The sequence below is a fragment of the Setaria viridis genome, chromosome 2 (assembly GCF_005286985.2).
Source record: "Setaria viridis chromosome 2, Setaria_viridis_v4.0, whole genome shotgun sequence".
Classification (NCBI taxonomy): domain Eukaryota; kingdom Viridiplantae; phylum Streptophyta; class Magnoliopsida; order Poales; family Poaceae; genus Setaria; species Setaria viridis.
Window position 1 is genome coordinate 43,459,788 of NC_048264.2, and position 15,585 is coordinate 43,475,372.

The 15,585-nt window shown below is 48.1% G+C and overlaps 1 protein-coding gene across 1 annotated transcript; it reads right to left on the reverse strand.

Annotated features, from left to right (window-relative positions):
* Positions 1-144: 144 nt before the first annotated feature.
* On the reverse strand, positions 145-10,152 carry LOC117845017 (formin-like protein 5). The gene is made up of 18 exons (XM_034725885.2): positions 9,720-10,152; positions 8,359-9,059; positions 8,062-8,280; positions 5,089-7,964; positions 4,743-4,866; positions 4,439-4,510; positions 4,258-4,356; positions 4,136-4,177; positions 3,833-3,964; positions 3,674-3,755; positions 2,661-2,755; positions 2,096-2,167; positions 1,876-1,992; positions 1,382-1,450; positions 1,227-1,293; positions 927-1,069; positions 586-840; positions 145-502 (listed from the first exon to the last, which is right to left on the reverse strand). The coding sequence occupies exons 1-17, from the start codon at positions 9,790-9,792 to the stop codon at positions 751-753; spliced, it is 5,073 nt and encodes a 1,690-aa protein (XP_034581776.1). The 5' UTR covers positions 9,793-10,152; the 3' UTR covers positions 145-502; positions 586-750.
* Between the last annotated feature and the right edge of the window lie 5,433 nt (positions 10,153-15,585).

Sequence of the window (15,585 nt, forward strand, 5' to 3'; positions counted from 1 at the left end):
ACCCTTTAAAATTTGTGCAAATTTGATGGTGAGAATAAACACTGCAACCTCCGAGGGTAAAATAGGGAAGCAAAAGCAGCTGCACACAACGAGCGACAGTGAAGCCCACGAGGCTGTCAGACAACGGATCATAGACGAGATGAATTCACTGCATCACAGGAGACAATGATACATTCACTAAAAAAGAACTATCACTGCACTACGCGCGAGTTTACATCGCATTTACCCCTGACACACGCTCTTTGCCCCTGGATTATCTCCATACCCTTCTACACTACTGCCTATTTTTACAATTTTTTACCTAAGAACCAGGCTGTACTTTTTCGAAGCCATGGCTGTACTTGGCCACCGGTGTTAGAAAGAATGGAAAAGTAACATGAAACAACAAAAGAAAGAATGACGTTAGCGTCAGTGTTAGCAGCTCTTCACAGCAGTCAGAAGTTGGCACTGGACCATGCTGGCCGACATGGAAAAAAAAGAAGTCGGCATTCTCCATCGACACCTGTAACAAGAAAATAGTCAACAAGTCTGAGAAAATTTTCTTGATGCATTCATGAGGAGCAAAGATAAGTCAGGGCACAATACCACAGAGGGCGTCCTGTACAGTTGCTTCGATGCGATCATGCTGCTGCACCCGTTGGATGCAAGCATCCATCCACAAAATTTCCCTTGCCCAAAAATGCATTGGATGGGTGTCGATTTGCCTCACAGGCAGACCAGAAGCACAGCGCAATACCCGGCCATCCGGAATCATCCCACATCTCTTCCTCGTCTGCTTGCAGACCTTGTCCTCTCTATGGTTTGTTTAGCTTGCCGGCTTGGATTTGATGGTTTAGCGTCCTACGAGCAGTATTTGAAAATCATAAATATAATGAGCTTATGAAGTTCCCTAAAACTTGAAAAACATATAAAATGAGAATCAATACATTTTTGCTAGTTAATTGAGCACTTTTAGCCTTCTCTGCTTCTGCCTCTTTTTCAGCCTTTTTCTTCTCGAGCTCAGCTTGCTTGAGGTTTTCCTCGTGTGCTTTTCGAAATGTTGTTACAAATGTTAGGAGGGTAGAGATCACTGCGGAAAATAGGCACAACAGGGTAAGGATGAGGCATCTATATAGATAATGCTCAAAATGCTGGAATTGGGTGTGCTTCAACCACCTAAATCCTACAGAGAATAATTTGTACCCTAAGTTAACCTGGGCATGTTCAGATAAAACTGATCTGCTTACCTTGTTCAAAAGGACAGCGAACAGGATCCTCACCAAAGTATTTAATCAGTGCGTCAGCCTTTTTACCCTGGAACCACATTGAAAATTCAATCTACAAGAGATGCAGGCACATAACGTGGTGCTGCTATGGACCAAAAAAAAGGAGTAAAGCATACCACTTCAGAAAACAATGAAGATAAGGACTGCACATCAGCTCCAGCATTGTCAGTGAACTCTTTCAGTTTCTACACGACGCAGATAATGCCAGTTTAGAAGCAACAGAGACATTCAGAATTCACTTATTTCACAGCTTAACAGGAACACAATGTGATTTTTTATTGTTTGCTTCAGCATTTTGTGGATTAAAACCATCAATTTAGAAGAAATATTTACAGAGACAGTCACCAATGGATGAGCATGTATTTCATCTCGTTTTTTGTTATTGTTGGGCTTGTCAGCATGCGAGATTAAAATTCATGAAAGCCTATCTGAGGCTCTGAGTAGTCCGTGTACACGAAATGCATCAAACAAATAGACGAAAAAGGACATAACTTTCTACAAAAAAGGGCTTTTAGTTGTCCTAAATGCCTGATTGTATTTCCACTAAAACTTACTAGCTAGACTCCATCAGAGTGCTTCCATAACATAAATCGAAATCGAGATTACTAACCTTGCGAAAAATTTCTGATACCGGACCATCCCTTTCTGAAGCATCATACTCCAGCTGAACCTTTTCCAGCCCTTTGCTAACTGCTTGCATTTCCTCAGCCAACATTTTTAGTTGTATCTATTGAAAATTAACAGTTAGAAGAAATAATATATTTGCAAACACTTGTTGCAGAATATATATATTATACACAATTGATAACATATCAAGAAGAAACCCGAACCTTTGATGCAGCATCTAAACTAACAAGATCGACATAGAAGTTTAAAAGCTGTGGAGATCTTGCAGCAAGTACCTGGCATCAAGAAATTGTTGTCAGAATATGATATTAATGTTAAAATAATTTCACTCATATTACGGTAAATTAGATCAGGGCTACAAAGTAGTTACCATCGAATAGAGAAATAATCAAATTGTAGGCTAACGTAGCAAGAACGCCTATTAGACAATTAGTTATTTTCTTTAGGAGAGACAACTGATTCAGTTGATTTAACAATGCACAATCAGACAAAAGAAGTATCAGGTGCATTCAGAAACTTGATGGCGCATTGGTGGTTATGATAATCTGCTACCCATGGTTTCAAGTCAGACTGTACTAGGCTACTAGCCAAAGTTGCGCTAATTAGGAGGATATCATGGGCAGGTGTGCGGCCCTGTACCAGCTATATATGTGTGACAAAACGATGGAGGCAGTGTGGCTCCATCAACCAAAAACTACTTACAATTTGGAACGGAGGGAGCAGTACATAAATGTGAACTAAAATTGCTACAGAAGGTGAATCCCATACCTTGCAGAGGTAGTGCATTAGTGTCATCTTATTATTTGTAGCCCGGGTATCAGTAAGTTTTAGAAGACTGTCCAACCGGAAGCCAACCGCAGCACCTGTAAGCAAATACAATGCAAAGTGGTTAATTAGTCTGAGAACATTAATATATTTAACCATAGAAAACTGAAAGGATGTCCGGTTAGCAAGAACCCAGCATTTTAAATTTTCAATGGAGTACACATGATACTCCAACCGAATATGCTTCGTTTCGTTTCCATGCTTGTTCACACAGTAAGACACATACGTGAGGAAATTAAATCAAACATGCGTTGGAATGTTGTCCATTTGTCCATTAATGAAATGCAATCTAATTATAGAACATATGAGGATATTTGTGCAAAAATACAGTTCATGGTGTGAGTCTTGAATCTACTGACCTTTATGATTTCTTGCATAAAGCCATAAAAATCCGTTAAGACTCTTTATGGTGAGAAGATTATTGGTTTGAACTAAACATTGTCTCATGAAACAGAACATGCTTAATGAATCTTTTGATAACTATAGAAGATGGATGCTATGCTTGGCTATGTAATGCACCATCATGCCATGACATTCTCAATTCAGGAGAAATAGCGCTATGATCTTCTAGCCACAAACAGTCCTACTTAAGTTTGCCAGAAATTTATTATGTTAAGTGAAAGTAAATAAATTTACTCTAGTGACATGCATTGTAGCCAAAAAAATCAACATATCTTTCACAGGTACACCATGTAACAACACTGCTACCCATTTCATAGTTCCTAACAAATGCTTCCTTTTAGCTTGTCGATACAAGCTAGCTTTTTAAAGACAAAACAAGCTACTTCATAAAGAAAGTCTTAAAGCAATCTAATGCTCATTGATGTTAAGAAGCCCTTTCCATATTAACTATTTGAGTCTTTGTTCCTATTCCTAGGTTGCCAAGGGGCAATTCATAACAATTAATACTGTCCGTGAAACTGGAAGCCAAACAAAATAAACAAACTTTTTGTTACCTCTAGCAGTTCCCTGGTTCAGCGTATTCCCAAGGAGAAGGATTTTCTTCATTATTTCTTTCAACTTGATAGAACTTCGGATCTGATAAAGTAGAATTCAAGTTAATAGATAGAACTCGGAACAAAATTGGAATTCAGTACGACCGATTCTCAGCGTACCTCGTTGCACGAAGAGTCTATGATATTCAAGCTTTTCCTAAGATCTGCAACTTGCGAACCAAACTGGATCTTGAAGGAGAACACTCGTAGCTTTGACTCCATTCGTGGCACTTTCATTAATTCTAAGAAGAACTGCAACAGGAGAACAGTCCCTTGTAAACATACATAATCATGTAGTCACATCTAATTGTTGCAATGTTATGCATAGCTCAGGGCATATTGAGTGCCGCGTGATTGCCTTCAGATTTCCCCCCCCTAAACATAATGACCATAGAACGCCATACGTAAGTATATAGTCATTACCTGTTCACACTTCCCAAGGTTGTCCTTGTTTCCAGTGTAGTTCTGAAAAAAAAAAGAATACGATATTGTTTTAGAAAAATGAGATCACCTAGGCACTAAAGCAACATTGTACTAAAGTGCACCTTGAGAAGTTCCATTTCTTCTTTCGTAGGACAAAACTTTATGAGATTCTCAACTTGATCAACATCCAACGTCGATTGATCCAGTGCCAAAGCTGCACTCTGGAGAAAATCAGTCATTATACCATGTCAGAAATTATAGAACAGAGATATTCCAAATCTTCTGTACTGTCCGCATTCTTACCACCAAATCTGAGAGTGGCATCTTCACTTTTGTCAGCATTATTTCTGTGTTGTTTGCCCTCCTCAGCTCGATCTATTCAGATAAAATGTCAGAATAGAGATAACAGACAGATGGTGAAACTAAATCATAGCAGAATATTTAGGACAGAAGCAATTGAATTTTATGCTAGAAGACTACTTACATAATTTTTAAGCAACAAAAAATGACATAGAAATAAAAAATGCATTTTACATACTTCAAATATCCTTCCAAGTGTGACCTCATTCATTGATACAAATTGGAAAGGTAAATAGCAAGTACTTACCAGGTGAACCTTTTCTGGTTTTGATCCAAGTGATTTTCTACGTTCAGACTTTGAGCTGTCGTCAGACTTTGGAACTGCTGCTGGAAAAAGGCTTTCAAGTTCCGATAAATCAAACTCTGAAACACTGCAAAACAATAAGTTCACATCATTCAGTATGTAAGAACAAAAATCAAAAGACCATCTGTGTAAGCTAGTTGCACCAATTTAATGCCAAAATCATGACCTGAACAATAAAACTAATTTCAAAACATGGATTAAGCACACAACAAAATCATCGAATCTATTGTGTATGTAACAATAAGTTTAATCTAGATGGAAGGACTGCAAAAGAACAAACAAAAAATACCTCTGTGAGTCATCATTGCGTTGTAATTCTTCCCACAGACTACCTTGCAGGGCCCTGGTCACTTTGACCCAATGCAGAGGCTTCAATGTCGATTTGCGTGAGGCAGCAGCCCCATAAGCTGATCCCAGAGGGCGTGCAGCCCCACGTCCTCTGCCCAAGGAAGGATTACTTCCCGGTGGTGGTGGTACGCCTGGTGCTCTAGGTGGAGCTGGTGCACCTGGTGCACGCCCACCTGGGGGAGGAGGCGGAGGAGGGCCACCAAGACGCCCTCCAGGTGCAGGAGGTGGTGGGGGTGCTCTCCCACCACCTCCAGGTGGGGGCGGAGGAGGTGGAGCTCCTGGCCGTGAACCTGGAGGAGGTGGAGGTGGCGGTGCTCCTGGTCGTGAACCTGGAGGAGGTGGAGGAGGTGGAGCTCCTGGCCGTGGAGGACCTGGTGGAGGCGGTGGAGGTGGAGCACCTGCTCGTGCACCTGGAGGCGGTGGAGGAGGTGGAGGGCCAGGATGAGCACCTGGAAGGGGTGGAGGGCCTGCACGTGCACCTGGGGGAGGAGGTGGTGGTGGGGGTGCTCCTCGGCCAGGGGGAGGAGGTGGTGGTGGGGGTGCTCCTCGGCCAGGGGGAGGAGGTGGTGGTGGGGGTGCTCCTCGACCAGGGGGAGGAGGTGGGGGTGGGGGTGCTCCTCGGCCAGGGGGAGGAGGTGGGGGTGGGGGTGCTCCTCGGCCAGGGGGTGGTGATGGGGGTGGGGGTGCTCCACGGCCAGGGGGTGGGGGAGGTGGAGGGGGTGCTGCTGAATGTGTCAATGGAGGAGGTGGAGGAGGTGGAGGAGGAGCACTAGAATATACTGTAGGTGGAGGTGGTGGTGGCGGTGGAGGTGGACCAGAACGTGTCACTGGAAGGGGGGGTGGCGGTGGAGCGCTAGATCGCAACGATGGTGGCGGAGGAGGCGGTGGTGGAGGAGCGCAATGTGCTGGTTGCGGAGGAGGCGGTGGTGGAGGAGCAGAATGTGCCATTGATAGTGGTGGTGGCGGAGGAGGAGGAGGAACACTTGAACATGTTATGGTGGGTGGTGGTGGAGGAGGTGGGGGTGGAACACTTGAACTTAGCTTTGGTGGTGGTGGTGGTGGTGGTGGCGGCGGCGGTGGAGTTACCATGTTATTGTTTAGCCTTGGAGGAGGAGGTGGAGGCGGTGGTGGAGTATTTCCACCTATGCCTGACCTCGGTGGTGGGGGCGGGGGAGGAGGGGGAGGGGCAAAGGTCTGTTTTTGTGCTCCAGAAGACATTGGTGGCCCCATAGGCATGGAACTCGAAGAAAAATTAGGTGGAGGTGGAGGTGGTGGTGGAGGCGGAGGCGGTGGAGCTTCACTTCTTGATGCAATTTGTGCACCCAGTAATGAGGATCGTTGTGTAGGTGATCGAGCAGACAACGTAGATATTGACTCTTCTGTTAACCGACTGTTATATGGTTCCATCAGCGATACTAGAGGTGCATCGTTCACAGCATTGATTTTGCCATCTGTAGACAAGGATCGTATAGCCAGTGCAGCTGGTGAACTATAGTATCTGGATGGTGGATGAGATGGCCTATGCACAGAGGTAGCATCAGATTCCTTCTTCGGTGAGATCCATCTACGTATTGTTTTTGGTTTGGCAAGCTTTGGTTCTTCTGTCTGGGCTGCATTGCCTGCTGCCATCTTCTTCAACACTGAGGACACAGCTTTATCAGGGATTTGCCCTCGGTCATCACTTCCAAACCTTGGGCTGCTTGCCCTTGCTTCTGTTCGACTTTGAGGAAGAGCTATGCCAAGATCCTGTTTGCCACCAGGACCCTCTCTCTTGGTTTTTATTTCAGTTGCTACTTCAGTGGCTGGTAACACAACAATTCTGTCATGCACATTGGTGTCCTTTGTCGGTATGGTTTCTTCAAGGCCAGCCTCTAATTTGCTCCGATCCAATTTGCCATCAGCTCTATCAGAAGGTTTGGCAGCTTTAATATTGCCACAACTGTTATCTTGTGCATTCCTACTCTTAATAGTTGTTCTGCCTATCTTAGGCATGGCACTCATCTCATTGACAACATTTTTTACTTCCTGTATAATGTTACCATTCTCAACTATAGTTTTCTCTTCATAGATCACTAGCTCATTGTCCACAATTACTGTGTTCTCAGTAATAATCTTGATATCACCATTTTGCAGTCCTCCTTTTGTTGTAGTTCTCAAGTGCGTATCCCCATCTGTGCATGACAAACTTCTAGGAGCATCAAAAGTAGTGTAGTCCGAATCAGGGTATTTCAAAATTTTTGTTGGCTTGTCGGTCTGGCATTGAATTTCATCGCTGCAAGTTGGATCGACTGTTGTGACTAAAGTTTGTGCAATTACATCTTTTGTGTCCTCCTGACAGATAGATCCGAATTTGTGTCCTTCTGAATCAACAGATGTAGCAACCACCTGTATGTCCTGCACATCACTGTTCTCTTGGCCACCTGTGTGGTTTAATTTAGACTTTGCAGGATCCTGTTGGGCCTGCTGCAAACCTTCTGGGTTCTCAAAGCTTGAGGTAGGAGCACTTGACCCTTTCTCATTCATGCTACCAGAATTCTGGGAGATAACAGTCTTCACATCCTCATCAATGCCGTGCTTCTCTAGGCTGCTCCTTTCTTCATTTGCTACTGCACCATCCAATTCTGCAACGCCATCTAATGATAATCTACCATCAACTGACTGAGTTTCTGGATCCCTTCTAGCATCATGCCAATACTCCTCTGCTTCATAAAATTCATCTCCCGTATCTACCGAAGCAACATCAGTCTCATCCCCATCATCAGCTACCTCCACTGTGGTGACAGCAGGCTTGAATGAATCAGGGTCCGAAAAAAGTACCTGGTTCAAAAGTGGGGCAATATTTTAGGTTTCTCTGTCCATAGGACACAGATAGGAAAAGAAGTGAAAGCCACACAGGGACAGATGAATTTAGTACCTCAGCTCGGAAGTCTCTTGGGAACTGATTATTCACATTCCAAGAAACATCGATATCATCACGATTCAATCCAAGGATGTTTGATTGAATGAATGCAGTGTTGAACATGACCCGGAACATTGTTTCCTTATGCTCTAGGTTATCGCCCATATGAATGCATTCAAGAACCACATCTCCTTGAACACGGCAGCATGCACTGATTTTTATCGGTACTTCTGCCTGCATTGTAACCATATATCAGAGAAGATTCTGGATTTGCATAGTGATAAACATTCTATTAAATTGGGAGATAGTCACCTGTCCATAACGCTGAAGATGTTTCTTTGTCTTTGGCATTTCAAAAAGGACCTTTGCACTCTTATTACCAGGACTAGAGTCTTGCCCATGTACACGCAAATATGGCCTGCAACCTCCTTCGGCGTCAAACCGCGGAACAACATGGAGAACTACTGAATCTAAGATAAGGGTGCGGCTAATAGGAGGCCATTCTGAACCACTTCCTTGTCTTGTTATATAGTGCAGATATCTCAAATGTGAAGGCTGAGGATTCAACGGAAAGAACTGCTGTATAAAGTCCCTGCGAGCCTGCTTGTAGACCATCTCTAGTGTCTTCTGCTCACCAGTGTATGTTTTCCGATACAAAAGCAGTCCAGCCAACATGAATGCAAGAACTGGCCATCCCCCTCTCTCACAATGCATCAAAAGCATGTTATGTTGTCCTTCCACTGATAGCCAATTTTCACATGATTTCAAGAAATGGTGGATCATCTCAAGCTGAAGCAATGGGCATCCTTCATATTGTTGCGGGTAGTCCATTACTGTCATGTCATACTCGGATAATATATCTGAAATCCGGCTCCTCTTGTCCCCAGACCAGAAATTGGATACCATGAATGATGCGTCCGGAAAAAATTCCTGCAACTGCGCAACAATGCCGCTCAAGTAATCCCGGTACTCATCCTCACCCATGGAATCGGTTGAGAAGCAGCAGTCAAACACTGGAAAAAAAAACATCCATAGATATTTGCACAATCAGATACACATATTTGCATTGTTCACCCAGTACCCCAGAAAATCAAAAAGGGATCTAGCACATTAGGTTAGTAGCACTAGCACCTTAATTTCCACCATTGCAAATATCTTTACATTTCACATTTCCACACAATTCAAGTATTCCATTCGCTTTATTTCAATGGATAAGTGCATCATTATAGCTAACTAGATTGAACAATTGAATTTGTGGGCATGCTTCAGGTGGAGTAGAACATGCCAATTTAAGACAAATGCAGTTAAACCCGAAGCTTCCTAAAGAGCAAACCTCCAGAAACACCACCAAATTCATAGAAGGAAACAAATAAAGCGAGTTAAGCCAAATGCAGCTATAAATCTAAAGACCGTTTCCACGCCTCCAAACCCACAACCATACCAAATGCCAGAATCCAATTCAAAATCTACTAAAACTAGCTGCTTACTGTCAGCAATTCTGCTTCCAAATGCGCCGAATCCCAGCTCAATTAAACTCCAATAAATGAACACACCACCAAAATTCGAACCCCAAAAACAAGCGGAAGCCGGAAAATCCTCCGCAGAACATGAAACACCCACGCGAATCTCACACCCGCACGAAGCAGCTGGACCGAGAGGCGAGAGCATTATACCGTAGACGCGCTCGGAGATCTCGAGCAGCCGGTCCGGGGTCTTCTTGAGGAAGAACTTGCGGAAGAGCGCCATCCTCCCCTTCCTCCTCCCCCTCCCCCTCCTCCGCCTCCCCTCCCGCCGCCTCTCCGGCGCCCGCCGAGCTGCTGTGTCGCCTCAGGCGGCCACCGATCGGCTCCGATCGGGGCGCCAAAGGCATGAGGGGGACGCGCCCGCCGCCGCCGGCGAGCTCCGGGGCGGCGCCGCCGGGGATCTCGGGATCCGCGCTCCGCCTAGGGCTCCGCCGCGGCGCGGCACGGCGGGCAGCAGCGGCAGCAGCAGCGAGGCGCGGTGGTGGGACGGGAGGCGGCCGAGGTCGAGGCACCGTGGGATTGGGACGCCTCTTCCTCTACTTACTGCTGCCTTCTTCTCCTCGCTTAGCTTTAACTCTTCCCCTCTTTTTTTTTCCCCTTTCCTCTGCTGCCTCTCGGCTCCCGCTATCGTTTCCCGAGTTTTTACCGCTACGACTTGGGTTTTAGTCCTTTTTTGTATTTTCGCTTGCCGGTTTTTTACTCGGCTTGCCGCCGTGAATGTTTCCGTGACAGCGGTGAAGGCCGCGCGCTTCCTGACGCTGGTTTCCTCGCTTTTGTCCCACTACCATCCGGGACCCATGCTAGTTTGGACCCACATGTCACTTACTCTACCTGTGTTGGCCGTGAACGGGATGGCGTGCGTGGAGGAGCGGAGGATTAGGCCTTGGCGGCTGTGTCGGTACGGGCGTCTCCGGATTTTCCCTTCCGGGCGACGGGATCTCACCTGGTTAGCCTTAGTTTTACCGCGACGCCCCTATCTCAAATTTATTTTTTAAATCGCCCAGGCTTGCTGTTTTGGGGAGGGTCACGTGACGGCGGTCAATTTGTTTAGCCGTTTGTACTGAGAGGGAATTTAAGCGCAGTGCATGTCTGTCCACGGCTGTCATCAGCTCAGAGAAATTTTTTGTTAGCATGCTGCATGCATGTCAACGGTTACATTTTCAGAGAGGGGATGGAAAAGGTCTGGTTTGGAGAGCTGTCACCGCATCATGCATTGATTAATGTAGTTCTTAATGATGCATTCATCGTAGGCAGGAGTACCATTTTGATGAGATGGAGAAGACGCAACAGTCTTCTTATTTGAGTTTATCTCGTGATCTATTTTGGAAAATTTTCATTGCAAGCGAGCAATATCTTGCCGTGGTAAATAAAAATTGTATTAGAATCTTAACATGCTAATCAAGTGGTGATCAGACTAGTATGGCATAGGGGACAACATTTTTCCAGATTGATGGACAAAGATGTGTTTTATGCTTCAAAATCATTATATGGGCAACTAAAAAAATATGACCACGGTGGACCCGGCTTCAATTGAATCTTCGGTGGTGCTGCTTCCATTCCATCTGCACTCATATGCAGAACACACACAAGTTGAAATAAATTAAATCACCAGAATAATTGAACAGCAGGAGCCTATCGGCCTCGGCCCTATCCTATTCGGAGAACTTCACCAAACGTCCAGGACCAGGACCATCCAGCCATCCAGCTCGCACGCAGAGATCCGCCATCCTCTCCGAACCGACGGCCGGGATCCCCTGCGTCCCAGAAACGGACGGCTATCCCTGCGGCCCCGCGATCCCGCGCGCACGATGCCATGCGGAGGGGAGGGAAGACACGTGCAGGGCAACGGGAAAGCGAGCGCGCACGCCGGCCTGGCTGGCCGGACGTGGGAAAAGCGGCCACGGAACGGAACGGGAGGAAAAGCGCGCGGCTCGATTCATTTCTTACCACGCTGCCGCGCTGATGCGAACGGCTTTGGACGGGAGGGAGGGAGGCAGGCCGCGACGGATGGTTTGGACGGGAGCCTGATGGCGAGACGGCAGCCGAGCCGCCGATGCGAATATCCTTGGCCACGTCTCTGTGGCCGTGGATAACAGATTAACAGGGTAACGGGTAGGTTGTTCCGTGGCTGGGACGTGGGATATATTCCACCGTTCGTCTCGAGTGCCCTGGGAGAACGAAATGTTTTAGGGAGGAATTCGAACTTGAGTTTCAGAACCCAGCATTATTTTCACGTAACGTAACCGAAATTGACCTCCAGAAAACGACTGAAAAATGAACTGCGGTGATTTTCGAGGTTAAAGAATTTTCCGCTCCTTGTTGTCATTTTCGTCACCGGTATGCGGTCACTTCTGACTAGGAACGTAAACGTTGTTCCCAGGAGATCGCACGGACGAAGGTCTCCACGTCTCGGGCAAGTTTGGGCCGTGTGGCGGGCAGCAGCGCCGCAGGCCGACCGGCATGATGTCGCGCGCCCCCACCAACGTCTCGAGCTCTCGAATCGCGATCGTGCTTGTGTGCATGGGAGCGTCTGCACGGGTACGGGGTACCCCATCCCATCACATCGCACGCGTCTCGTGAAAGCAGCACGCGAGCCATTGTGCATGCACCGGATTCAGTGCCCCTAATCAGCTGCCAATTAACACAAGAAATTATTAGCCCATCTTCACTTGTTCGGATCGAACTTATGCATAAAGTTTTTCCAATACTGTACTCCTACATTAGCTTCCTAAAATGATTTGAAGCAGTAACCCGTCAAGTTATCAGCATAATAGGAAGGTCATGTGCATCCTCGCTTTTCATGCTCTACTACCTAAAAAGTAAAAAATGAGTCAATTCAGCAAAACCAGTTTGTACGAGTACTCCACCTGCATGCATGCTTATTACAGTACTCCTCCTTGGCGTTCTTGATGAAACTGTTCTTGGGGGCATATAAAAAAAAACTCCACCAAAAGGAGTTCGACCTCTAGCTTCCATCCCGAGAGTTAAAGGTCCATTATTGTCTCATTAGCATCTGGGACGTGCAACAATTATTACCGTTACCAAACATATTACCAGTGCCTTTTTCGAAAAAAACATTACCAGTGCAGTACTAGTGGTACTGCTGCTGCTACAAATTATCAGCTGATTGTGGCTCCGGAGAAAGGCGAACGGTGAACTGGTCTCTGTGTTTCTTTTTGATGGACGTGTCTTTTTATTAGAACCACAAGAGCCTACGAGTTCTCCCTCTTTGGTCACAGCCTCGCAGGAAGAGCGTGCGGCAACTGTGGCCACGGATGAGCCAATGAGTAAACCGATGGGTCTGTCCAATTCATTCCCGCCCGTGACGCTATCAGGCCAGTTAACACAGAGCTTGCTTGCTACTGAGAGAGCTAGTCTAAAAGTTTGTGAGATAAGAAAATGGAGAAACAAAGGGAGAAGGTCCCTTGGTGCACAATCAACCGTGACAGGCTGCCTGCCTACGATGGTATGGAGATCGACGATACCGGTAGCGATTGACAGGGGAGGCCCACGTTCCTTTTTCTCGAGTGTCGGAGACAGCGACTGTGGTTGGGGCTTGGGAGTACTGGACCCACGTGACTGTCACTCCTCATATCATGCTATAGTGGTAGCTGGTGTCCACATGCGCACAACACAGCTCATCACTCTCCGCCGATTAGCAGCGTCCAATAATCAGCTCAGTTCCTCCTCCTTTGATTAACGGCAGGCGACAAGGGACCAGGAGCACTGGCGCCACTGGTACAGAACACACAGGAAGCAGAGACGCTCGCTCCTAGCGCGAGAAGAAAGATCAACCGAACCAGAACCACTGAACCGATCGAGCGCAGTCGTTAACTAACTGCTCGTGCTGATGCTGTCATGCGCGGACGGACGGCCAGGGCGCGAGCAGTGCGCGGCGATCGCCTGCCTGCAGTCTGCGGAAAGTTCGGCAGTGTCAGCGTCAGCCGGCCACTCCACAGTGTCCAGGCGCATGCATGCCGTTGCCGGCCGCGGCCAGCCCCCGATCGGCGACGCTGCTGCCGCTGAAACGTGGGCGCAATCATGGAGAACGGCAGTGTCAGCGTCGTCCAGCTTTTTTCCTCGGAGCGTCGTCCTCCAGCTTTTTGCCGAGAACGTAGGCGAGGGGAGGCCGTGCGCGGACCACGCAGGCGCAGCCGCGTCCGTAGGCACGAGCAAGACGGACGGGTGATCATCCTCTCTCCGATGACCATCAAACATATCCCGATCGAGGCCGATCGAGGCCGGCGCGAGCGAGCAGAACAGCGATGGGGGCGCGGTCGGCACATGCCGGTGTCGCCCCGCTTTTTCAGCGCTGCTAGTGCTAGGCGACAACCGGAATATTAGCCAACTATGGTCTCGTGCCAAGGATAATGCCCCAGCCCCGCGCGGGCCAGCCCAGCACGCGAACGTGCGCCGCGCCGCGTACTCGCCCCGCCGGCCGGATCGGCACGGCAGCGCGTCGCATTTACGCACCAGCGCCACCGCGCGGTGCCCCAGATCCCTCAGTCCCTCACCGTCTTCTTGCTCCTGTTCTTGACTGCGATGCGGGGCGGGGCGGGGCGGGGCGGGGCGGCGCATTGGTGGTGGTGTTAAAGCCCGCGTGACATCTGAGTCCAGTTGCGAGGACGAGCAAGTACGCGGCGGAGGCGGAGGGGGAAAGCGCCATCACTTTCGTGTTTCGTTCGGTCACCCGATCTACCGCAGCCGCGCGGCGGGCTCTCTGATCTCTGCCTGCTCCTGTGTCCTGTCCGGCCGTCCCGAGTCCCGACCCAAAAGAAAGCGCCGTCGCTTTCTGCTCCTCAACCGCGGCCGGCAGGCGGCAGGGACCGTCCGTCCGTCCCGCAACTCGTCCTGCTGCAGCCACAACCGCCGCGGCCGGCCGGCACGCCCCGTGCTCCGTCACCGTCGTCGCTCCCTCCCGCCCGAACCGAGCCACGCGTGATCGGTTCCTTCCTCTCTCTCTCTCTCTCTCTCTCTCTCTCTCTCTCTCTGTTTGAGAAAGGCGTGATCGGTTCCTTCCGGCTTCCTCGCAACCTCGTGTTGCAGGACCAGCCAACCTGGGCCTCGGCCGGTTAGAGGCCCGCGCAATGCATCCATCATCCATCCTGCGAGTTGCCTTCTCATCTGGGCCGCGCGGCCTAGAAGGCTAGAAAGAGCCCGTCACGGCTGAGAGTCTGCCGCGTGGGTTCTAGTCACAGTCCCAGTTCAGAGCGGCTTGTTCTGGAAGCAGTCCACCATTTCGAGGAGCACAACGTCCGACTGGCTCGCTTCAGACTTCAGACTTCATCAGAGTTCAGCGGTTGAAATGCCAGGCAACGCTGAACACCTGAACCAGACCAGAACACACGAGCATGACGCACGTTCCGTTCCATTCTCACCGAGGCGCCAGCGTGAACAGAACTTGAATCGTTGCCAGCGAGAGATCCAGTACTTCAATCGTACAGCAGAGTATGAGCTCAACGAACGACCATTCCATTTATACCTTTGCAGCAGTCACACCAAGGTGTGGTGGCTAACTGGCTATTGGCTCCATCTGCACTCGGATACGCCTCCTTTGGGCATGTATGTCAACGGCTACGTTCTCATGGAGGCAAGAAGTCTTCGTGGTGAGCTGTGCCTACGTTATCATGCATTGATTAATGTACTTCTTAACTGCGCATTGAATATAGGCAGGACATGACTACCATTTGTGTAACACGAATTTGTACTAGTATTATCTTTTGAGATGGAGAAGACAGAGTAATCTTCTTACTAGTCGGACTTAGCTTATGGGTTGTTCTGGAATTTTCATCACTAGCAACATGTAACGGAAGCATGCAAATTGAAGTTACAGGCTTATCATGCTAATCGGAGATACAGTCACACAGAATCGTGTCTTGTGGCTCCAGAGTTCAGGCTTGCGGAGTTGCGGTTGCAATTGCCAGAGACGCTGAACCACCAAGAGGCAAGAACACAGCGACATGATGCTTTCTTGGTTCCTTTCTCACCAAGACGCCAAACGGAGCAGTTGGATCGA